The following is a 25,034-nucleotide window of genomic DNA, read 5'->3' on the forward strand; positions in this document are numbered from 1 at the left end:
AGGCAAATAGTTGTAAAGTTTAAATTCATTTATTTTTCATGTGTCATGAAGAAGGGAGTACTATTTCATTTAGTCAGTTACATTTCCTTTAATGTGCAACAATAAAATGATGCTCTCTTATCCATCTCTCGAGATACCGTTCATCCATTCTCTTATATTTGTATATTTATGTATACTTTATTTCAACTTTTGATAGTTATATTATTTTTAAATTATCTTTTGGCTTATTTAAGAAAAGTTTTCCATTGATTTACAAAAAATTACATTTGTTTTATTAAAAACATCATTGTACTTTAAAAAATGGTACTAATTGAACAAAATTTCATTATTTAAAATGCGACTTAAATTCATATATTATAATTTGTAGATAATTTATTTCAGCTTTAATGGGTGCATTATTTTTACTTAGAAATCATCTTTTGCTTATTCAATCAGATATTCATTGCATAAAAATAGGAAATAAAAAGTAGAAATCATCTTATTTTGTGGCTATAGTTGTATTCCTTTGTAGAAATTTGTGTTATGTGTTCAACTATCGTGACAACAAACCAAACAAGCCCTTAGTATTTTTAGACCGAAAATTTCAACGTAAACATGATTTTGTATGATTCCGATAAAATTAACTATAAAACTAAAATTAAAAAAAACCATTACTTGTGTCCGCCGTTACCTACTACTTCAAATTAACTATAAAAGTAAAATTAACACGAATTGTTTTATCCATTTGTAGTAATACCTACTAGTTCAAATTAAATCCGCATCGCAACCAGCATATTCCTTTTTTATCATAGGTGTAACTAATTAACATGTGATCCACTATTGGATAAATAGTCCTATCTCGTGTATGCCCAATTGTCTATTTAATTGAAGGATAAAAGCTTCAGTTACAACTCTAACATCTATAAATGTAGCAAATGAACCTCTCTTTTCCTCACTTCAAAACCAATCCACACAAAATATGGAGCTTTTCTCATGCTCTCTCTTGATATCTTGTGCTCTTGTCTCCCTCTTTTATGTTTGGAAATTCTTGAACTGGGTTTGGTTCACTCCCAAAAGCCTCGAAAACCACCTCCGCAGCCAGGGCTTTGCCGGGAACCCTTACCGGCTGATGACTGGTGACCTCAAAGATTCGGCCGCCATCATTAAAAATGCCGAGAACCAATCCATGGAGTTCACGAACGATATCGTGTCTAGGGTTTACCCTATTTTCTACGCGGCTTTCAAGAATCATGGTAACACATGTCTCACTCAGACTGACACATTTTCTAAAATAAAATATTAATTAATTTTTGTTATTGTATTTTAACTTATAAAATAACACTGTATAAAATCTTGGCAGGTAAGAAAAGCTTTGTATGGTTCGGGCCAAGGCCGGCACTGATACTTTCGGAGCCTGAATCCGTAAGAGATGTTTTGATGAAGAATTATGCCTTCGTGAAGATGCCGACTAGCCCACTGAATAAGATGCTTGGGAGGGGACTGGTGATGCTTGAGCATGATGAATGGACCAAGCATAGAAAATTGATCAATCCAGCCTTCCATGTCCAGAAACTCAAGGTAGGGTTTCATTCATCTATATGGTTTTTGGCTAAGGAAATAGAAGTATTTTATTTTTGAATATTTACTTTTATTGATGACAACAATTAATTGTTATGTGCATGAGCAGAATATGGTGGGATCATTTCACATGAGCTGCAGTATTATGCTGAGAAAATGGGACGAAATCCCAAGGATCGATGGATCGATAGAGTTGGACGTATGGCCTTATCTTCAGGCTATGACGGCTGATGTGGTTTCGCGGGCTGCTTTTGGAATTAGCAATGACAACGGAGAGAAGATCGCCCGCCTCCAAAAACAGCAAGCCGCATGCATCTTGCAGGCTAATCGCTCTCTCTACCTTCCTGGATGGAGGTATGCCGTCCACAAAAAATAGTGTCATTTTTCCATTATGATATGTCTGCAAAAACTAGTCTCATTTCTATTTATGAGAATTTTCTCACCACATTTTCCCTTTCTCTCTCACAATTTAACAAATGTTCATTAAAAGTCGTACTGTTCACAAATGAGACTATTTTTTAATAATAATGAACTGGTACAGGTACATGCCGACGAAAGCAAACAGGAGACTGAAGCAACTCACTGAAGAAATTGAATCGATATTTTGCAGCATTATCAGCAAAAGAATGGAAGAAGAAGCAAACAAAAGTGAAGAAGATGGCAACAAGGAAGACGCAGACTTGTTGGGAATACTATTGGAATCGAATGCAAAAGAAATGAAAGAACACGGAGCCAAGTCCGGGTTGAACATGAAGGATGTGATGGAAGAGTGCAAGAACTTCTTCTTTGCCGGCCAAGACACCTCGGCCGCTCTCCTCTCCTGGACAATGATTCTACTTAGCAAGAACCAGGACTGGCAAACCCGTGCCAGGGACGAGGTTCTGCAAGCTTTCGGGACGAGGAAACCCGACTACCAAGAGCTTAACCACCTTAAAATTGTGAGTACTTATCGAAAAATGTTATATCGCATACCTTATATGCTTTGCATCCGTGAACACCATCCTCGTTTTGTTCATAATTCCAAAACACATAATTAAATGAAAATTAAGTGAATATTCCCTCCGTCCATAACTACTAAAGTTCTCTTAGTAGTGGATGACACATAATTAAATGAAAATTGGTAAAGTAGGAAACAGACAAAAGAGACTTTTAATTAAAATTGGTAAAGTAGGATAAAAAAAGGGCCGTTGGTTATATTACTGAAAATAGAAAAAGATTAATTTTTGTGGACGAACAAAAATAAAAAATTAAATTATTTTTTGTGAACAGACGTACTATATATATGTATAATGTTAAATAGTCTCTAATATTAAAGAGGTGTGCAGTTGGGCATGATCTTGCACGAGGTTCTGAGGCTGTACCCGCCGATAGTGATGCTGGCGCGTCACACTGATAAGGCTGACGCGTCAGGGAAGGTGACCATACCGGCCGGGGTGCAGCTGATGCTGCCAGTGCTACTACTTCATCACGATGTTGAGACGTGGGGACCTGACGCGAAAGAGTTCAATCCGGAGAGGTTTGCGCAGGGCGTGTCGGGGGCCACAAAGGGCCAGCTCACCTACCTGCCATTCGGGTGGGGGCCGAGGGGCTGCATTGCGCAGAATTTCGCGATGCTGCAGACGAAGATGACTATGGCTACCATTCTGCAGAACTATTCGTTCCGGTTGTCGCCTTCGTATTTGCACGCTCCTCTTACGGTCGTGAGCCTCCAGCCTCAGCATGGAGCGCACTTGATTCTTACCAAGATTTGAGGTTGTGTTTGTCATTGTGTATTTGTTTATTTGTGTCTTTGGTCATCTATGTCTGTAATGAGTAATTACTACTTTTGAATAATGATTTTATCAATGAAGAAAACTATTGAGTATTGATGAATGAAATCTTAATTATCTCTAGTGTTTAGATCAATCACTATTGGGGGTGTGGAAAAATAATGAATATCTGTATGCCAAACATATCGGACCCAATATTTAAAGTACTGAATGTTCCATATACCGTGATTTTTAGTATGATACAATACCTCATTGTAAGAGTTCATAACTATAACAATATAAATTTTCATATGATTGTGGCATACTGTGATTTACGTTACATACAAGCATCATTATGTTACAATGAATACCAAATATATTTATATGTATAGTAAATATATATATTGGGGAGCATTAGGGTGCCACCATAGTTAGAGTGACAACATACCACCAACCTCGTGCTGCCACGTGGCACGCTATCCAGCAATATTAGGGGTGTATCCAACAATATCATAGTAAGCGTTTTAGATGGTTTTCTACAGATTGCATGATAGTACTACGTGGATTGCTGTGTGGAGTGCTGAGTATTGCTGTATTAGCTATAAAACAAAATAATGGTGTAAAAAAGCAATCTGTCTATATATATACTGGCACTGAAACAGAAACATTCTATGCCTATACAACTATACTCAACAATCTACACAGCAATCCACTATTACTATCATGCAATCTGTGAACGCATACTAATGAATATTGCTGGATATGTCTCTAATGTTGTACGTTGTCACTTTGAAAAGGATTGTCATCTTAACGTAATCCTATATTTATAATATAATTAATTATATTATATTTTATTGTAACTTTGTAAGTCGTTTTCTCCTCAACCAATATATTATTGATTTTATTGATTTTCTTATACACGAGCCCACCGGCCATATTGAGACTTCGAGCCCAGCTAATCTGAAATCAACTTAGGCCCAAAGTATTCGATTAAATCCGGTAACACACATATTTAATAAGAATCGTAAGTAAAATATGACCCTATAATTCAATGTCAAGATTTGTTTCAACTAAATTAAGGAAAATCTTGCATGTCACAATCACAAATCTTATGAACAAAAGAAAACATAACTCATGAAAAAGACCACTAAACTAGACAACAAAGTAAAAGCTTTCTTTCTTAGTACTCCACTTTTTAGTGTGGGAGAATGTGATTGGCCTGCTTGGATCCAACACGAGTATCACCTTTTTTTTGTTTTAACTTCACGTTCAACGTGAGACAACTCACAAATGAATATCTCAACATCCTCGCACTAATCTTTCCCTTATAAATATTGCCATATCTATGGAATAATGTCACTACTCTTTCATTGACAAAACTAGCAATGGGTGATTTCACATGTTCATTGGCAATCTCTTGTGCAATTCTTGCTCTAGTATATGTCACCTCCAAATTCTTGAATTGGATATGGATTAGGCCAAAGAAGCTGGAGAAATTCCTGAGACAGCAAGGTTTCCATGGAAATTCTTACAATCTTTTCCATGGAGACTTAGCAGAAATGAAGGCGGCTACGAGAGAAGCCCTGTCCATACCCATCAACTTCTCCAATGATATTTTTCCTAGAGTCAGTCCCTTCTACCACAAAGCTTTACAAAAATACGGTATGCACTTCACTTTCTTCTCGTCTAAGAGCATTAGCAACGCATGCAAAGAGGTTGTGAGTTGCGGTCTGGCCCCAGCCCCGCTAGTGGTTGTGTTAACCTTTTTTTTCAAATTGATAAATTACTATACTTTTATAATTAATTTAGTTTTTTTTCTATAAATACAACACCAAACGAAATCAAACATTTACAGTTCATCTTCATTTTTGACAACTCTCTAAAATCTAATTTCATGAATTTAAAGTAAGTAGAAGTTATAGTTATGTAGGAACTTTTAGTTGTTCTTAATTTAAAATAACGAAAATAAAAATATTATAGAATTAGAGAATAATTAAAAAATGAGGTGTGGTTTAATTTGAGGTACAAAATGAAGTCTAAGTTTGAGGTATTGTTGTATGATGTGAGGTTTGAGTGAAAATGCAAATGGCTTAGCTTTATAGTCTCATATCTTTGAATAGTTTTAAGATTGTTTTGGTGTGTAGGTGAGAATTGCTTTGTCTGGATTGGGCCAAGACCCGTAGTCTTAATATCCGATCCTGAGATATTTCGAGAGATCATGTCGAAGAATTATGTTTTTCCGAAGCCTCATGGCAGACCGGTTAAACGACTGATTGCAAGAGGGTTGGCCTCGCTTGAGGCCGACAAATGGAGCAAGCACCGAAAGCTCATTAATCCGGCGTTCCATGTCGACAAATTGAAGGTAGTGTGCATGAATTAATTTTGTTTGAAATTGTTTGTGTTTTTGATTTTGTTTGATGCAATTAAGCAGCATATGGTTCCATCTTTCTACTTGAGCTGTGGTGAAATGTTGAGCAAATGGGATGAGATTGTGGGAAATGAAGGAGGTCGTGAAGTGGATGTGTGGCCTCATCTTCAGACAATGACGAGTGATGTGATTTCAAGAACTGCGTTCGGGAGTAGCTACGAGGAAGGGAGGAAGATATCGCGTCTGCAAAGCGAGCAAACGAAGCGTACCGTGGGAGAGGATCGATCTATCCACATCCCGGGATACAGGTGATGCATGCATGTGTGTATATAAGGGCATCTTTAACGGGGTGCGTCTCATTTTACACGGGGTGCACATGCGTCTCATTTTACTATAAATCAAATTTTAATAAATAATACTCCCTCTGACACACTTCATTTTCACTGTCATTTTGGAACAATGATACTCCCTCTGTCCATCAATAAGTGTCTCATTTTGCCATTTTCGTCCGTCCACCGATAAATGTCATATTTGTTTCTTTCACTACTTTTGTAATTGACCCCACATTCCATTAACTTCACTTCACTCACATTTCAATATAAAACTACTACTCCATATAAAAGTACGACCCACCTTTCACTAATATTTTCTACTCACTTTCTACTATATTTCTTAAAATTCATGTCCGGTAAAAATTGGCCTTGCATTGTGCAGGGAGTAATAAATAGTTAAAGTGGAGAAAAAGTAAAGTAAGAGAGAATAATGTATCGAAGACTATTTTCTATTTTTCAAGGACGAAGGTAGTATTTTTAGGGGGTGGTCGGTTTGCAAGATTGTATATTGGGATTAAATATGTAATGTGTTCGGTTCAATCCTAGATAGATAATCATGTGATAATTAGTTATATATAGCCAACACCCTCTAACTAAAATAATCTCACAACTTCATCCTAGATTGTATCTTAGTACTATTTTATCTAGGAAACCGAACACCACATTAAAGATCAGAAGAAGTAGGAAAGAAAATTTCAATTGATTATCACAATTGAGAATTAACTATGTTATTGTTTTTTCATTTTAATTAACTTACCCAAACTCTCTTCTACTTGCATATAAATTTCTGCAGGTTTTTACCCACTAAAGGAAATAGGAAGATGAAACAAAATATGAAGGAAATCGAATCATTAGTGCTAGCAATCATCAACAAAAGAAAATCCGGAGAAGAGGATCACCATGACTTATTGGGATTACTATTGCAATCCAATTCAAACGAAATAAAACAACAAGGAAAAGAGTTCGGAATGAGCATCGACGAAGTCATAGAAGAGTGCAAACTCTTCTACTTTGCCGGCCAGGATACCACTGCGATCCTGCTGGCATGGACAATGATCCTTTTAAGCAACCACGACGATTGGCAAGCCCGTGCAAGAGACGAGGTTCTTCAAGCCTTCGGGAGAGGCAAACCAGACTATAAACAACTAAACAACCTCAAAATTGTAAGTTGTTTGAAAAAAAAAAATATTCAAATTAGGGTTTATTGGATCTAAATTAGGGTTTGTAATTTGTTAATCATTTGTAGGTGAGCATGATCTTGCACGAGGTGCTAAGGCTGTATCCACCGGCAGCGATGATAACTCGTTGCGTTCAAGAGGAGATCACGGTGGGGAGGAAGGTGAGGCTTCCGGCCGGAGTGGAGTTTATGTTTCCGTTGATTATATTGCATCAGGACCGCAGAATATGGGGCGATGATGCGAAGGAGTTCAAGCCGGAGAGGTTTGGGGATGGCGTGCCAAATGGGGCGTATTTTCCCTTCGGGTGGGGCCCGAGGATATGCATTGGAAAGAACTTCGCTATGTTGGAAGCTAAGATGGCGATCGCGATGATTCTGCAGCGTTATTCGTTCCAGTTGTCGCCTTCTTACTCGCATGCGCCTCGTATGCTCATCACCCTGCAACCTCAACATGGCGCGCACTTGATTCTTACGAAATTAGAACGTTAGACAAAAACTTGTGTCATGAGCTCTTTCTCCGAAGATCATTCTTCGCGAAAAAGTTATTATTGTTGTGTGATACCTTATGGTCTGAAACAATATATTTTGGTCAATATTTAACGATTCCATAAAAAAATTAACAGCCAACAACATTTTAACTATATCTTACTTATTATCTCACTGCCACCTCTTTACTTAATTTAAATATAGAAAAATCACAATTTAATTTATTTTATATTGTTCAGTATGTTGTATTCTCTTGAGTATATAACCTAGGTCATGAGCTTATTTTCGCTTGTAGATTTAAGTAATTAAAGTCTAATCATAATTAATTAATTAATTTCATTAGTCTAATTAATAGTTTTATATGGCAGCCCAATGGCCCATTAATTAAAAGTAATTTCACACGGCTTTTTTATAATTATACAGCCCATTGGGCTGCTATGATTATTGGGCCAAAAGAAGAAGTTTCAAAAGGGACAGCCCAGCTGCTATAATTTATGACCCATTCGTGATGTCCCTTTTTGAATGGAAGACTCTTTTGACTATTAACTTTTCAATATAACTTTATTTATTATATTCCTAATTAAGCATGCATCGATCTATGTTATTATATTCTTTTCAAAGAAAGGCACCAATATGAACCTATAAACTAATGAAACCTCGACCAATCCAAAAACCAATCTTTTTCGAAAAGGATGAAATTTTTTAAAGAAAATGTAAGGCAGGCATTTATAAAAAAAATGCTTCAAATTGGGAATATATAACCGGATTATTATTCTGCAATTAAAAAATTATTTTTATGAAAACAATATTTCTAGCTTTCTACACAAGTATTAACACAAAATCTTGACAAAACTTGTGTTTAATATCATGGACGTATAAATTTGTTACAGTAAGCTGATCTATATATGTATTTCAAATTTTGAGCTTAAAATTCTAAACAGTGATTTTCGTATTTTTATTTATAGTATGAAATATTTTCACAATGATTTATTATATGAATGAAAAAGAAATTTCATCACACTTAAACATCTTATTGGGGTCATGTGTGGCAGCCCATGTTCAAAAATAAGGGCTCGTATGAATTTTTATTTTTGGCCAAAAAATACCATATTTATTTTGATATTATCCTATGATCTATGGGAGACAGCAGCCAGCTACAAGTTGTAAATACTATAAGTTAAACATTAATCCATGTGCTAGAATTATTTTTCCAAGAAACCCATCTAAATATTTTATCAGTAAGCATCACCGATCCCGAGATCATAAGAGAGATTTTTTCGAAAAACAATGTTTACTTGAAGCCTTCCGGTAATCCAGTTGCAAAAATGTTCAAAGGACTCGCAACGTACGAGAAAGAAAAATGGGCCAAACATAGAAAGTTGATCAATCCCGCCTTCCACGTTGAGAAATTAAAGGTATACATATACATGGAATTTTCAATGAAAATAACCAGCCGGTTCAACCAATTTAACCGCGAATCAGCGCATTGTCCGGTCCGGTTTAATTACAAAATCGTTTTTACTGTTATACTTAAAAACATAACTAGTTCAACCTTTGATGCAACAGCATATGGTTCCGGCTTTCCACGTCAGCACGGTTGACATGCTGAAGAAATGGGATGCGATTGTGCCAGATGGCGGATCGTGTGAAGTCGACGTGTGGCCTCATCTTCAGACCATGACGAGCGACGTGATTTCAAGAACTGCGTTCGGGAGTAGCTACGAGGAAGGGACGGAGATCTTTCAGCTCCAGAGGAAGCAAGTGGAGCTCATCATCGAAGCGGGCCGCCACATGCCCGTCCCGGGATGGTTGCCCACCAAGAACAACCGAAAGATGAAGGAGGTTGTGGCGGAGGTCGAGTCACGGGTGCTCAGGATCATCAACAAGAGGATGAAGGCGATGGAGGCCGGTGAACCGAGCTCGGGTGACTTGTTGGGTATATTATTGGAATCCAATGCAAAGGAGATAAGAGAACATGGAAATGCATCCGGAATGACGATGGAGGATGTGATGGAGGAATGCAAGGTTTTCTACTTTGCCGGTCAGGAGACTTCTGCGTCTATGCTGGTATGGACAATGATCCTTCTGAGCAAGCACGAGGATTGGCAAGCCCGCGCCAGGGATGAGGTTTTGCAAGTTTTCGGGAAACGGAAACCGGAATATCAAGAGCTAAACCACCTCAAAGTTGTAAGTACAACTTTTTATGTGCACAAATACTCATGTTTTGATATTTTAGGTCATCCATAAAAATTAATCACCTTTTATTTGTGATAAATTTCTCTTTTAAACGGGGATCTATTCACTACTAACAATATCACAGTCATATTTTCTCTTAATATCTTTTACTTAACTAAAATGGAAAGAGTCTACTCCCTTCGTTCCCCATTATGTATCTCAGTTTTGCATTTTAGTCTGTCCCTTATTAAATGTCCCACTTCATTTTTACTTAACAACACGTGTATGTTCCTGCAGATGAACATGATCCTGAACGAGTGTCTGAGGGTGTATTCACCGCCCACAACGCTCACTAGGTTTACGCACAACGAGGCTAACTTTGGAAAGTATCGTATACCAGCCGGAGTGCAGCTAGTGCTTCCCGTGCTAGCAGTGCACCATGACAAGAAGCTGTGGGGGGACGACGCCACCAGCTTCAAACCTGAGAGGTTCGCTGAAGGCGTGTCCAAGGCCACACAGGGTCAGCCTAAGTTCATACCCTTCGGGTCGGGGCCTAGGGTTTGTATCGGGCAGAACTTCGCGATGTTGGAAGTGAAGATGGCGATGGTGTTGATTCTGCAGAATTATTCGTTCAAGCTTTCGCCGTCGTATTCGCATGCTCCTCATGCGCTCATCACTCTCCAGCCTCAATTTGGAGCACATTTGATTCTTACCAAACTTTAATTGATTTTTTTATACTTTTTTTATTTTGTTTTGTGTGTTTTCTTATAGTACGGTGTGCTTGTGTGCATTATTTTATCAGAAAAAATGAAGTTGTAATAATCACAAGTTTTTGTGAAAACTTGTGTGAAGTTTGTGTTATCTTGAACTTGAAATAAAATTTATTTTGTTTGATACATGTATAGAGCTGTGGTCAATCGTTAATTTACCCTTTATACTCTCTCTGTACCTTAAATTTTGTCACAGTTTGATCACGTATTTTAAGAAATATAATGAAAAGTGAGTTGAAAAAATTGGTAGGATGTGGGTCCTACTTTGAAGTATTACTCCCTCCGTCCCAGATAGTTTGTCCATTTTTCCATTTTGGTCTGTCCTACATAGTTTGTCCCATTTCACTTTTTACCATTTTTAGTAGTAGACCTCATATTCCACTAACTCATATGTTATTATAAAACTAATAAACAAAAGTAGGACTCACATTTCACTCACTTTTCATTACATTTCTTAAAATTCGTGCCCAGTCAAAGTGCGGTGAGGATCACCTGCAACTTTTCTTACAACATCTCCTACCCCCCTCACAAACATAAAATATGATGGTGGGATTCACCACTTATGTTTGTGAGTGTGGAGTAGGAGATGTTGAAGGAAAAGTTGCAGGTGATCCTTACTGGTCAAAGTGAGACAAACTATCTGGGACAGGGGAGTAATTTTATAATAAAATGTGAGGGAGAATAAGTTAATGGAATATGGGATCCACTACCAAAACTGGTAAAAATTGAAATGTGACAAATTTTGTGGGACGAACGGAAATAGAACAATGTGACAAAATTTCAGGGACGATGAGAGTAATTGCTAACTATAGTTAATTTATGACCATAGGATTTTTAGAGATCTGAGGATATATAAATTGTTACGTGTAATTTTGTTTTTTATTTACTATACTTGCATTATATGTAAGTTATGTACTCCCTCCGTCCCACAAAATATGTCACATTTTCCTTTTTAGTTTGTCCCGTAAAAGATGTCACATTTCCTTTTCTGGAAAAAGTTCCTTCTCACATCAATTATAAAAGTATATTTTCTCTCACCACTTAACACACAAAATAACATCTCCTAAAATCCCGTGTTATTTTCCAAGTGTGACATCTTCTCTTGGACGACGGAGGGAGTAATTTTTTTTAAATGAGCTCTCATTTAAAACAAAACAGACTACAATGGGCTGCCATTTAAAACAATTTCATTAAAAGACGGCAGCCTAGCATTTGAGGAAGGAAATAAAAGTCCAGCTGCTATAATTTATGGCCAGTATTTGGGCTGCTATTCTTCATCGAGATTTTGCAACCGTCGGTCGACCGTTTATGGGTTTTTAATGAAATCTAATTTTAAAACTCAATTTGATTTTTTTTTAATTCTTAAAATTGATTCCACAATTATTTAGTACTATTCGATTATAAATCAGCATGGGCTTTATGATACACAACGGAAATTACGGATCAGAAACAGATCTGGAATTATAATCTATTGCATAGTTTTTTTTCACAATTAATCAAACCATGCACTTGAATTCACTACTTTTGTTATCTTGTAAATCCGACACATAAATAATTCCCAAATACAAAATCTTTGTAGTACTTTATGTACTTACTCCCTCAGTCTCGGTCCGGGAAATAATGTCCCATTTTATTTGTTTGATTCTCACAACTCTGTCAAGTTCGTCGTTGCCTACCATAAAATTTGTGGAGAACTGCATTATGATGTGTGGATGTTTTCCTCCTCTAAAGCTCATGTCCCTTTTTGAATAGAAGACTCTTTTGACTATTAACTTTTCAATATAACTTTATTTATTATATTCCTAATTAAGCATGCATCGATCTATGTTATTATATTATTTTCAAAGAAAGGCACCAATATGAACCTATAAACTAATGAAACCTCGACCAATCCACAAACCAATCTTATTCGAAAAGGTTGAAATTTTTGAAAGAAAATGTAAGTGGGAGGCATTTATAAAAAAAAATGCTTCAAATTGCGAAGGTATAACACTTATTATTGGGGTCATGTACGTGGCAGCCAATGTTCAATAATAAGGGCTCGTATGAATGTTTAGTTTTTGCCAAAAAAATACCATATTTATTTTGTTATTATCTTGAGAGACAGCAGCCAGTTTACAAGTTGTAAATACTATAAGTTAAACATTAATCCATGTGCTATAAATATTTTTCCAAGAAATCCATCTAAATATTTTATAAACTAATATACCACATGCACTATTTTATCCATATCATAGTGTATAAATAAGCCATCCCTCTCATATCTTCCACACCAAATCAAAAACTAAACTATCACAACAATGGATGCTTTCATCTTGTCAGCCACTATTTCTATTGCTGCTGTAGCTCTGATATATCTATGGAAATTTTTGGATTGGGTGTGGTTTACCCCCAAAAAACTCGAAAAAATCCTACGTCAGCAGGGCTTCAAGGGAAATTCTTACAAGCTTTATTATGGAGATTTCAAAGAGATAGGAAGGATCACTGGAGAAGCCTTGTCCAAACCCATGGAGTTCACCAATGATATTCAGCCTAGAGCTACTTCCATTTACCATCACGCTACCAAAAAATATGGTATATACACTAATTACTTCTCATTCAATGCAAAAAAAATAAAAAAAAATTGTGTGCTAGCTTGGGGCTATGTTTTCTACATTTATTCGAAAATATATTTTTTAGGTGATTCGGATTATTAACGCGCTTTGCTTAACATTTTGCATGAGATTTTGAGAACTCTATGGGACCCACCCTTGAACACTTCAAGTGTTTCCACCACTTAATGCATGCAATATGGATTATTAATCCTTTACTAAGTTAGAACACAAAACATTATCAGTTCATGAATATATTAAATTCAATTCACGTCATAAAACATATCAGTTTCTCACTCACTATATAAGTTTGATGAATCATGAATATCGATTTTTTACTCAATATTAGGAACTTATATGATTTGTGATAAATGCTTCATTCTGAAAAATACGCATGCCTCAATCTCATATTCTGCTAATTTAATCCCGAATTCTGAAAGGCTTGCAAATTCAATCCCTTTTTTCCGAAATCTCTCTCTAAAGGTATTGCTTCTATTGTATGCACTAAAGATTATTCAACAATTAGGTCGGGGATTCAAGTCATCTAGTGTGTGTGAGTTGTAACCCGGAAATATTTCTAAATGGTTACAATTTTCAGGTGAAAATAACTTCATTTGGTTCGGTCCGAGGCCTTCGATAAGCATCACGGATCCCGAGATCATAAGAGAGATTTTTTCGAAAAACAATGTTTACTTGAAGCCTTCCGGTAATCCAGTTGCGAAAATGTTCAAAGGACTCGCAACGTACGAGAAAGAAAAATGGGCCAAACATAGAAAGTTGATCAATCCCGCCTTCCACGTTGAGAAATTAAAGGTATACATATACATGAAACTTTGAATGAAAATAAAATTCAATCACCACCCGGTTCGACCATTTCAACCGCGAATCAGCGCATTGTCCGGTCCGGTTTAATTACAAAATCGTTTTTACTGTTATACTAAAAAACATAACTAGTTCAACCTTTGATGCAACAGCATATGGTTCCGGCTTTCCACGTCAGCACGGTTGACATGCTGAAGAAATGGGATGCGATCGTGCCAGATGGCGGATCATGTGAAGTCGACGTGTGGCCTCATCTTCAGACCATGACGAGCGACGTGATTTCAAGAACTGCGTTCGGGAGTAGCTACGAGGAAGGGACGGAGATCTTTCAGCTCCAGAGGAAGCAAGTGGAGCTCATCATCGAAGCGGGCCGCCACATGCCCGTCCCGGGATGGTTGCCCACCAAGAACAACCGAAAGATGAAGGAGGTTGTGGCGGAGGTCGAGTCACGGGTGCTCAGGATCATCAACAAGAGGATGAAGGCGATGGAGGCCGGTGAACCGAGCTCGGGTGACTTGTTGGGTATATTATTGGAATCCAATGCAAAGGAGATAAGAGAACATGGAAATGCATCCGGAATGACGATGGAGGATGTGATGGAGGAATGCAAGGTTTTCTACTTTGCCGGTCAGGAGACTTCTGCGTCTATGCTGGTATGGACAATGATCCTTCTGAGCAAGCACGAGGATTGGCAAGCCCGCGCCAGGGATGAGGTTTTGCAAGTTTTCGGGAAACGGAAACCGGAATATCAAGAGCTAAACCACCTCAAAGTTGTAAGTACAACTTTTTATGTGCACAAATACTCATGTTTTGATATTTTAGGTCATCCATAAAAATTAATCACCTTTTATTTGTGATAAATTTCTCTTTTAAACGGGGATCTATTCACTACTAACAATATCACAGTCATATTTTCTCTTAATATCTTTTACTTAACTAAAATGGAAAGAGTCTACTCCCTTCGTTCCCCATTATGTATCTCAGTTTTGCATTTTAGTCTGTCCCTTATTAAATGTCCCACTTCATTTTTACTTAACAACACGTGTATGTTCCTGCAGATGAACATGATCCTGAACGAGTGTCTGAGGGTGTATTCACCGCCCACAACGCTCACTAGGTTTACGCACAGCGAGGCTAACTTTGGAAAGTATCGTATACCAGCCGGAGTGCAGCTAGTGCTTCCCGTGCTAGCAGTGCACCATGACAAGAAGCTGTGGGGGGACGACGCCACCAGCTTCAAACCTGAGAGGTTCGCTGAAGGCGTGTCCAAGGCCACACAGGGTCAGCCTAAGTTCATACCCTTCGGGTCGGGGCCTAGGGTTTGTATCGGGCAGAACTTCGCGATGTTGGAAGTGAAGATGGCGATGGTGTTGATTCTGCAGAATTATTCGTTCAAGCTTTCGCCGTCGTATTCGCATGCTCCTCATGCGCTCATCACTCTCCAGCCTCAATTTGGAGCACATTTGATTCTTACCAAACTTTAATTGATTTTTTTATACTTTTTTTATTTTGTTTTGTGTGTTTTCTTATAGTACGGTGTGCTTGTGTGCTTGTATGCATTTATTTTATCAGAAAAAATGAAGTTGTAATAATCACAAGTTGCTGTAAAAACTTGTGAGAAGTTTGTGTGATCTTTGACCTTGAAATAAAATTTATTTTGTTTAATACATAGAAGTATAGTGGTGTGTTCAATGGCACTCACTCCTTAATTTCTAACTACAACTAATTTATAACTATATGAATTTTTAGAGATCTGATGGTCTATAAATTGCCCGCACGAAAAAGGAAAATTGAGTCATTTAATGGCGGACGGAGGGAGTATTTTTTTCGCATGAGTTAGAGCATTATAAATTAATTTTCAAAAGTTTAATTCTTAGTTGAAGTATAATTGTTTACTGAATTGATATCCAAAATTTTTAATAATATTTCAAATTTAGTATAGCATATTTACCAACCCTGTAATATTAATATATTCCTATGGTGCACAAAATGGCGCGTGGCATGGCTTATTATCAACTTAACAGAATTTTTTAAGCCTAAAACGACATTAATTGTTGTGCATACTTTGAATAAGATGCGAGGGTTATTTTCTAAATACTCTACCAAAATAGAGTTTGTATTATGAATATTCTTGGTTGATTGATGACTTATAGTCAACTTCATTTTTATTTGATTGAGGCACATGCTCCTCATACGTTCATTAGTCTTCAGCATCAACATGGAGAGCACTTGATTCTTAGTTTCTTACCAAACTATAACTACTTACTCTAATTTAGTATAATAATGGTGTTTTGCATCTGAAAATGAAGGCAAAACAAGATCTAGATTCGTAATCAATACTTGTTCTGTAGTTTTTTAATCAATGCTTATTACATAGGAAAACAAATAATACTAAAATATAAAATCACTAATCTGATGAAAAGTTTATTTTTTAATTAAATGCGAACTCAGAATTTTAAACTAATTCAAAATTAATGATGATTTATTTTTAATTAATAAATAAACTACCGTAAATTGTTTGAAATGGGCTGCCATTTAAAACAATTTCATTATTTGGGCTGCTATAATTTATGGCCCAAAAGAAGAAGTGTCAACTGTCGGTCAACCGTTTATTGTTTTGTAATGAAAATCTAATTTTAAACCCCAATTTGATATGTATATTTTTTTAAATTGATTCCACAATTATTTAGTACTATACAAATTCGATTATATATTAGCATGGGCCTTATGATACACAACGGAAATTACGGATCAGAAACAGATCTGGAATTATAATCAATATTGCTTAGTTTGTTTTTCACAATTAATTGAATCATGCACTTGAATTCACTACTTCCGTTATCTTGTAAATCCGATACATAAATAATTCTCACATACAAAATCTCTGTAGTACTTTATTTACACTTACTCCATAGTACTTTATTTACACTTACTCCCTTAGTCCGTGAAATAATGTCCCAATTTATTTGTTTGATTCTCACAACTCTGTCAAGTTCGTCATCGCCAACCATAAAATTTGTGGAGAACTCCATTATGATGTGTGGTTTTTTTCCTCTTCAAAGGCTCATGTCTTTGCATAGGATGTTTAATAGCCGAGATTTAATAGCCAAAATATTGAATGGTCATAATTTTATGGTATCTGAAAGTAGGTATGTGGCGTATCATATGACTACAACAACGTCTACGAAAGAGATGATGAAGACGTTGGATGAAATGCAAACAAGGTACGTACATATGATAAGACGATTGTTTAGTTTTAGAATTGTAGAAAAAAACCGTGCAGCAACATCTAAGCAAGTTCAATGTGACCACTGTGCAATTAAACTCGGTTGATATTAAATTCGTTGATGAAATTCGTCGTGTCTGATGACGATGACAAGGTGTTGGTCTTGAGCCGGGGTGTGACAAAATTGTCCTAAATCGATTTTAAACATTACTAAATTAACTTAGATGAAGAATAATGGCCAGATATTAAAGCATCAGTTGTACGGATTTTTGAAAATAGATGCTGCTGATTAAAAAACTCCCATTCAAATGCATATGATCTTTCATTCTCTCCTTTTTGAACATGAGCAAGAGTTTGACTATCAACTTTTTTAATAAGCATATTTTCATTAATTATCTCCATCTTGAGACTTGCTATAATGATAAATATATGCTCCTCTGTCCATGAAAAATAGGGCAAAATTGTCATTTTTGGTTGTTCACGAAAAATAGGGCACATTCAAAAAAGGAAAGTGTTCAACAACTTCTCACTTACTAATAATATTGACCCCGCATTCCACTAACACTACTTCTCTCTTACTTTACCAATTCTACATTAAAACCCATGTCATTTCACAAAGTGCCCAATTTTTCGTGGACGGAGGGAGTAACTTTTTAAAGCTTTATTTTTAGTTCTGAGATATTTATATTTTGATGAGTTGCATGTTCTTAATTCAAGTATATGAATTTTTATTGAATTGATATTTTCAAACATTTTAATAATATCATAAATTTTGAATTTTATAGGATATTTAACTACCCTGTAATGCCTTATTTTCAAGGTAACAAGATTTTCTACGCAAGCGACATTGTACGTTTACTTTGAATAAAGTGCTAGCAAAACGATAGGGTTATTTTCTAAATATCCATGAAAAATAGTCTCGTTTTGCTATTTTGGGCGCCCATAAAAATAGTCCTATTTCGAAAAATAAAAAGTTTATTTTTCATACTTCATACACTTTTTCTCCTCTCTCCCATATTTCAAGTATTTTTTCTCCGTGCCTCTCTTACTTTACTTATTTTTTCTCTCTCTCTTCTTACTTTTCCAATTTCTCATTCAAACTCATGTCGTCTATAAAAGAGACTATTTTTTTTGGACGAAAGGAATACTAAACTAGAGTTTGAACCATTGGGTAGTAAATTTAATTATGTACTATCAAAATGGATACTACTAAATTTTTATTTCTGTGCAACAAGATTCATATTTTCCCTAGCCGTAGTAATATCTCCAAAATGGATTAATTCCACAATTTTATTGTCTGATTGGTCTCAAATAAATAACAATGTTATTTTTATTCAAGTAACAAAATATGAATGTGCACATTATATATATCCAAGCTTTATACGTAGGCTAAAAATAACTATAGAATCGACCAGAATAATTAATCCAAATTTTGTTCAAAATTTTTTCTTCATAATTTATACTCCCTCCGTCCCACAAAAGATATCACACTCGTGGGACGGCACGGGATTTTAAGAGATTTTGTTTTGTGTGTTAAATGGAGAGAGAAAATATAATTTTTATATTCATGTGGGAGAGAACTTTTTCCAAAAATGGAAATGTGACATCTTTTGTAAGACAAACTAAAAAGGAAAGTGTGACATCTTTTGTCGGACGGAAGAGAGTACAAATTTATCTTATTTACTAGTACTCCCTCCGTCTCCAAAAAATTGATAATTGTAGATGACACGGATTTTAATGTGCAATTGTTAAAGTAAAAGATAGATGATAAAAAGTAAGAAAGAGAAGAAATAAATAGTGGAACAAATGTTAATGGATTTTGTTGAAAAACTTTCTAGATTTAAATTTTGTCTAATTTTAAGAACGGTTGAAAATAGTAAAACTAGTCTATTTATTTTTGGAGATGGAGATATTATTAAATAATTTCAAATATGGCGGCCACTAGAATTGAACGCCAAAAGTTGAAGCCGAAAAAACATAATAATATGGATAGCGTTTGACCTAAGAATACAACAGTGAATAGATATTACTTTGGGATTAATGGCCAATGGGGAATAGGACAATCACTAATCAATCATAATCTTGTTTAGTCAACTTTATCTATATATTCCTAAGCATCGTTGTTGTTGTATTATTTTCAAAGAAAGACATCAATATTAATTATTAACCCAATGAAATCTAGACAGAACCTACAAATCAATATTTCGCAAAGTTTGAAAATTTTAAAAGTAAATTTAAGTGGGGGGCATTTTTCAAAATAAATGCTGAAAAATTGGGAATGTACATATTGGAAATTATTTTATGAAACAATATTTCTAGCATTAGTAACACTAAAATCTTGAAAAGCATAAATTTGTTTTGGTAAAGGCTATGTATTTTAAATTTTGAGTTTGAAATTCTGAACAATATTTTTCATATCCTTTTATCTATAATTAGGGATGTCAATTCAACCCGAAATTTTTGGGTCGGACCAAATAGCCCGGTAAAATGAGCGGATTAGGGCTGTAATTTTATAACCCGAATATAAAATGGGCTAAACGGGTTGGTCCGAATGGGTTGGCGGGTTAAACGGGTTGGCCCGACGGGTTACAACTTTTAATTAAAAAATATTGAGTTTTAGGGATTTTCTGTATTTTTTAATTTTATATGACACAATCAGTCTTTTTAAATCTACATTCTACACGTTTCCACTCAATCCCACACTATCAACTTTCAAGTTCCACCTCAACTCATTCTATCGTCCCATTACCTGCCATTATTTTTTTACTACCACCAACGCCAAAATTAAGAATTAACCCATCAAAATCTCAATATATTTATCTTTTTAATAATTATTCATGTAAGATATGATTTTTAATTTTCAAATAATAAATTATGACCAATGCCAAAATAATGACGCGAACACAAGCTTTAATTGAAATCAATTGATTTAACATTAATTTATCTTTGTTTAGAATCTTTAGATTATAGTTGATTGAGATGAAAGACTTCTCTCCCAATGATTATGGAAAACTATGAAAAATTTGAAGATTTTATATGATTCTATCACTAAGAAGAAGAAAATAATAAAATATAAAATCATTTTATTAAGGAAAATTTGATTACAAGTGATTATTTTTGAAAGTTCTTAAGGCCGAATAGCCCGATGGGTTAGCCCGAAACCCGGCGGGTTAGGGTTAGGGTTGAAAATTTATAACCCGAAAATTTCATAGCCCGAGTAGCCCGGACCCAAATAGCCTGACAACCCGAATGGGTTGGCCCGAACCCGAACAGATTAGCCCGATTGACATCTCTATCTATAATAATGGTTTTTTTCACAATGATTCACATAAAATACAGAGAATTCAAGGAAATTATATGAATGAAATAAAAAGAAAATTTTCACTTGATAGAAGCTTAATCCCTTTATTGGGGTCATGTGTGGGGCCGCCCATTTTTAATAATAAGGGCTCGTTTGTTTTCCTCTAAAAATGAGATACAGCAGCCATAACGCAGCCATAACAAGTTGAACATAATTTAAACATTAAAACTAAAACAATATGCTATAAACACACTTCCTAGAAAGCCATCTAAATATTATACTAATGAACCACCACCAAACCATATTGATACATGCACTTTTTAATTTGTCCCTATGACTTTCAATTCAAACTTGAACAAACTAATGAATTTAATATTAATTAGTATCTAATTGAAGTCTAATTAACCTTAACCAAATGAAACAGCCCACATAATTGACTTCTCCCAATTCTAGATTGGAAACATAATAAACAACACTATCATAGTGTATAAATAAGCCCCATCCCTCTCATATCTTCCACTCCAACTCGAAAACTAAACTATCACAACAATGGATGTCTACATTTTGTCAGCCATTATTTCTATTGCTGTTGTAGCTCTGATATACCTATGGAATTTTTTGGATTGGGTGTGGTTTACCCCCAAAAAACTAGAAAAAATCCGTGCATCGCAGAAAAAAAGATAGGTAGGGGCTATGTTTTATAAATTTTGTCCGCAAATGTATTTTTAGGTGATTCGGATCATTGATAGTGCTTTTTTGCGTAACATTTTACCTAAAATTGTAATAAATTTGAAAACTATATAAAAAAAGGTGAATTGTATTATAGCCACTGAATGCATGCAATCTAGATTGGAATATAGAGATAACATTTTATGCTAGAATTACATATACTAGTTCTATCCTACATATTACTTATTTGGGTAAGTTGACTTCTCATCTTTTAGTACTTCTTTTGTATGCAATCAAGATTATTTAAGTCATCATATGACCCAAAAATATTTCTAAATGGTTACAATTTTCAGGTGAGAATAACTTCATTTGGTTCGGACCAAGGCCTGCAGTAAGCATCAACGATCCCGAGATTATAAGAGAGATTTTTTCGAAAAACAACGTTTACTTGAAGCCTACTGGTAATCCAATTGCGAAAATGTTCAAAGGACTAGCAACGTACGAGAAAGAGAAATGGGCCAAACATAGAAAGTTGATCAACCCGGCCTTCCATGTTGAGAAATTAAAGGTACATATCTTGAAATTACGCGCATTTTTAAAAACCGGACCAGACCGGACCGGCTGGTTTGACCGGTTCGGTTAATTACAAAACTGGCCAGTTCGACAGTGAACTAATGTCTACCTTTGATGCAAACAGCATATGGTTCCGGCTTTCCACTTGAGCACTGTGGACATGCTGAACAAATGGGATGCGATCGTGCCAGATGGCGGATCATGTGAAGTCGACGTGTGGCCTCATCTTCAGACCATGACGAGCGACGTGATCTCAAGAACTGCGTTCGGGAGCAGCTACGAGGAAGGGACGAAGATCTTCCAGCTCCAGAGGGAGCAGGTGGAGAGGATCATTGAGGCGGGCCGCCACATGCCTGTCCCGGGATGGCTGCCCACCAAGAACAACCGGAGGATGAAGGATATTGTGGCAGAGGTAGAGTCACGGGTGCTCGGGATCATCAACAAGAGGATGAGGGCGATGGAAGCCGGTGAGCCGAGCATGGATGACTTGTTGGGTATATTGTTGGAATCCAATGCAAAGGAGATAAGAGAACATGGAAATGCATCTGGGATGACTATTGAGGAAGTGATGGAGGAGTGCAAGGTTTTCTACTTTGCCGGTCAGGAGACTTCTGCGTCTATGCTGGTATGGACAATGATCCTTCTGAGTAAGCATCAGGACTGGCAAACCCGAGCCAGGGAGGAGGTTTTGCAAGTTTTTGGGAAACGGAAACCGGAATACCAAGAGCTAAACCACCTCAAAACTGTGAGTACATATTATTAATACTTCTGATCGTTTGATATATTCAAATGTGAGTTGTCATATACTGAAAATAAAAAGTAAAAAGTGATAAATATAAGTAACTAGTAGTAATTGAAAATTTGACTTTTATGATAAAACATCATTGGAGACTTGGACTTAGTTGGTCTCACCTTATAACATATCAGCTACGCTTTAATAAATGAGATCGTACCTAGTCTTCGTAAAATCTAACATTATTTCAAAGCATGGGTGATCCTGTATAAATATGAAGTAAAAAGAAATCAACTTAATACTTATTGAGTCACACATAAATAGTACAATACCTAGTCTCCGTAAAATCTAACAACACGTATACGCTCTCCCGCAGATGAACATGATCCTGAACGAGTCTCTAAGGGTGTACACACCGGGCGCGACACTCGGTAGGTTTACTCACAGTGAGGCTAACTTTGGAAAGTATCGTATACCAGCCGGAGTGCAGCTAGTGCTTCCCGTGCTAGCAGTGCACCACGACAAGCGGCTGTGGGGGGACGACGCCACCAGCTTCAAACCCGAGAGGTTCGCTGAAGGCGTGTCCAAGGCCACGCAGGGTCAGCCTAAGTTCATCCCCTTCGGGTCGGGGCCTAGGGTTTGTATCGGGCAGAACTTCGCGATGCTGGAAGTGAAGATGGCGATGGTGTTGATTCTGCAGAAATATTCGTTCAAGCTTTCGCCGTCGTATTCGCATGCTCCTCATGCGCTCATCACTCTCCAGCCTCAATTTGGAGCGCATTTGATTCTTACCAAACTATAATTGAAATTTTTTTTTTCAAACTTTTGTTACTATGTTTTGTGTGTTTTCTTATAGTAACGGTGTGCTTTGTATGCATGTTTTTTTCTAATCGAAAAAATAAGTTGTAATCACAAGTATTGTGAAAACTGTGGGAAGTTTCACTTATCATGAGCTTCAAATAAAATTTATTGGTCCGTTCGTAAAATGTTGTCCACTTTGTTTTTTTACATTTTTGGTAAATGGGCGCATTTTATTATAAAATTAATATATAAATGTAGGAACTACATTCCACTACCTTTTCTTCACATATCTTAAAACTTGTGCCGAGACAAACTTGGACAATATTTTGCGGACCGAGGGAGTAGTTGTTTTTATGAATAAAACTAAAAGTATGTCAAAGGGAGTAGTTGTTTTTATGAATCCACTAACTTTTATTCACATTTCTTAAAACTAGTCAAACTTGGACAGTATTTTGCGGACCGTGGGAGTAGTTGTTTTTATGAATAAAACTAAAAGTATGTCAAAGGGAACATAAATCAAACTTTTTGCATTATTAAGAATTTTTAAAAAGATAATATAAGTTTTCAATATTTTCCGAAAAATGGTCAAAGTTTGGGACATAAATGGGATTAACACTTTTTTTTTATTATTCTACATTTTAAAGATTATTTAATTATACGATAACAAGATTTTCTAGCGTTCAACTAAAGTCAAATTAAACCCCAAAAAATCTAGACAACATATTTTTTGATACTCCTACATTAAAAGTAATCTTTTGTTGTCTTATGATTATGAGAGGTTGAATTGAAAATTTTCCATTCAAATATTTGTGCTTGTTATGTTTACAAATTATCAGAGACCAATCTAAGCATTCAACCGTGAATTATAAGATGGCATTTCAAATGTTTTAATTTATAGCATATAAATATTCAACAACTCTATAATTTCCTCATCATGCTCAAATGATGTGACATGCATCGTTTTCACATGAACATGATTTTCAATGTTTTGAATCGACTTTGTTGAGTACTTCGAACGAAAATGCTGAACGAACATATTTTTTTTTGTTAAATAATAAAAAATGCTTTCCGTTTCATAATAAATGTCTCATATTTCATTATTTAGATGGATTATAATTAATGTGTTATTAACACTTTCTCCATCTTCTAGTTCAATATTTATGACATTGCTGATGAATCATGGGCGGATCTACTTGGAGGATTAGTAGGCATTTGCCCCTCGTCAAAAATCTATATTCATATTCCCTCCGTCTCTGATTAATTGTCACTATTTGACCGGGCACGAGTTTTAGAAAATGTAAAGAAAAGTTGGTTGAAAAAGTTAGTGGAATGTGAGACCTCTTTTTTATATTGGTTTTATAATTAAATTTGAGTGAAATGAGTTAGTGGAATGTGGGACCTACTTACCATTTATGGTAAAAATGAAGTGTGACAATTATTGAGGGACGGACCAAAATGGAAAATATTGACAATTAATCGGGGACGGAGGGAGTAGTATTTTATTCAAATTTAAAAATTTATTTTAAATTCTCTTTTAAATGTTCCTTTTCGTTACCACAAAATTTATTTATAAATATATTTTTGCCCCTCCTCTCGTCAAATCCTAGCTTCGCCCCTACCTGATGTGTGTTAGTATTAATTGTCGTATCTCAAATCAAAATTTCTGAATACGCTACTATAGCAATATATACACATAGACACTATG

The 25,034-nt window shown here is 35.8% G+C and overlaps 5 protein-coding genes across 5 annotated transcripts; all 5 read left to right on the forward strand.

Moving 5' to 3' along the window:
• The first annotated feature begins 958 nt into the window (after nt 1-958).
• Nucleotides 959-3,386, forward strand: LOC125197482 (cytochrome P450 CYP72A219-like). Its single transcript, XM_048096233.1, has 5 exons — nt 959-1,232; nt 1,340-1,557; nt 1,667-1,911; nt 2,099-2,495; nt 2,883-3,386. The coding sequence occupies exons 1-5, from the start codon at nt 959-961 to the stop codon at nt 3,306-3,308; spliced, it is 1,560 nt and encodes a 519-aa protein (XP_047952190.1). The 3' UTR covers nt 3,309-3,386.
• A 1,304-nt stretch (nt 3,387-4,690) lies between these two features.
• LOC125196731 (cytochrome P450 CYP72A219-like) lies at nt 4,691-7,784 on the forward strand. The gene is made up of 5 exons (XM_048095344.1): nt 4,691-4,967; nt 5,450-5,667; nt 5,737-5,981; nt 6,799-7,168; nt 7,252-7,784. Exons 1-5 carry the CDS (start codon nt 4,691-4,693, stop codon nt 7,669-7,671), a joined length of 1,530 nt encoding a protein of 509 aa, XP_047951301.1. The 3' UTR covers nt 7,672-7,784.
• A 1,013-nt stretch (nt 7,785-8,797) lies between these two features.
• On the forward strand, nt 8,798-10,604 carry LOC125195514 (cytochrome P450 72A225-like). Its single transcript, XM_048093653.1, has 4 exons — nt 8,798-8,831; nt 8,908-9,083; nt 9,235-9,855; nt 10,141-10,604. Exons 1-4 carry the CDS (start codon nt 8,798-8,800, stop codon nt 10,564-10,566), a joined length of 1,257 nt encoding a protein of 418 aa, XP_047949610.1. The 3' UTR covers nt 10,567-10,604.
• A 2,309-nt stretch (nt 10,605-12,913) lies between these two features.
• LOC125191818 (cytochrome P450 72A225-like) lies at nt 12,914-15,554 on the forward strand. The gene is made up of 4 exons (XM_048089237.1): nt 12,914-13,187; nt 13,803-14,017; nt 14,179-14,799; nt 15,085-15,554. Exons 1-4 carry the CDS (start codon nt 12,914-12,916, stop codon nt 15,508-15,510), a joined length of 1,536 nt encoding a protein of 511 aa, XP_047945194.1. The 3' UTR covers nt 15,511-15,554.
• A 4,843-nt stretch (nt 15,555-20,397) lies between these two features.
• Nucleotides 20,398-23,512, forward strand: LOC125195515 (cytochrome P450 CYP72A219-like). Its single transcript, XM_048093654.1, has 4 exons — nt 20,398-20,401; nt 21,576-21,790; nt 21,920-22,540; nt 22,905-23,512. The coding sequence occupies exons 1-4, from the start codon at nt 20,398-20,400 to the stop codon at nt 23,328-23,330; spliced, it is 1,266 nt and encodes a 421-aa protein (XP_047949611.1). The 3' UTR covers nt 23,331-23,512.
• The last annotated feature ends 1,522 nt before the right edge of the window (nt 23,513-25,034 follow it).

Source organism: Salvia hispanica, chromosome 6 (genome assembly GCF_023119035.1).
Source record: "Salvia hispanica cultivar TCC Black 2014 chromosome 6, UniMelb_Shisp_WGS_1.0, whole genome shotgun sequence".
Lineage (NCBI taxonomy): Eukaryota > Viridiplantae > Streptophyta > Magnoliopsida > Lamiales > Lamiaceae > Salvia > Salvia hispanica.

Coding starts and splice junctions, on each gene's coding strand:
- LOC125197482 (XM_048096233.1), top strand. CDS start 959: ATGGAGCTTTTCTCATGCTCTCTCTTGATATCTTGTGCTCTTGTCTCC. Junction 1,558..1,666: donor TCCATGTCCAGAAACTCAAG/GTAGGGTTTCAT, acceptor GTGCATGAGCAG/AATATGGTGGGATCATTTCA. Junction 1,912..2,098: donor CTCTACCTTCCTGGATGGAG/GTATGCCGTCCA, acceptor GAACTGGTACAG/GTACATGCCGACGAAAGCAA.
- LOC125196731 (XM_048095344.1), top strand. CDS start 4,691: ATGGGTGATTTCACATGTTCATTGGCAATCTCTTGTGCAATTCTTGCT. Junction 5,668..5,736: donor TCCATGTCGACAAATTGAAG/GTAGTGTGCATG, acceptor GCAATTAAGCAG/CATATGGTTCCATCTTTCTA. Junction 7,169..7,251: donor AACTAAACAACCTCAAAATT/GTAAGTTGTTTG, acceptor AATCATTTGTAG/GTGAGCATGATCTTGCACGA.
- LOC125195514 (XM_048093653.1), top strand. CDS start 8,798: ATGATCTATGGGAGACAGCAGCCAGCTACAAGTT. Junction 9,084..9,234: donor TCCACGTTGAGAAATTAAAG/GTATACATATAC, acceptor TTGATGCAACAG/CATATGGTTCCGGCTTTCCA. Junction 9,856..10,140: donor AGCTAAACCACCTCAAAGTT/GTAAGTACAACT, acceptor ATGTTCCTGCAG/ATGAACATGATCCTGAACGA.
- LOC125191818 (XM_048089237.1), top strand. CDS start 12,914: ATGGATGCTTTCATCTTGTCAGCCACTATTTCTATTGCTGCTGTAGCT. Junction 13,188..13,802: donor TCACGCTACCAAAAAATATG/GTATATACACTA, acceptor TACAATTTTCAG/GTGAAAATAACTTCATTTGG. Junction 14,800..15,084: donor AGCTAAACCACCTCAAAGTT/GTAAGTACAACT, acceptor ATGTTCCTGCAG/ATGAACATGATCCTGAACGA.
- LOC125195515 (XM_048093654.1), top strand. Junction 21,791..21,919: donor TCCATGTTGAGAAATTAAAG/GTACATATCTTG, acceptor TGATGCAAACAG/CATATGGTTCCGGCTTTCCA. Junction 22,541..22,904: donor AGCTAAACCACCTCAAAACT/GTGAGTACATAT, acceptor GCTCTCCCGCAG/ATGAACATGATCCTGAACGA.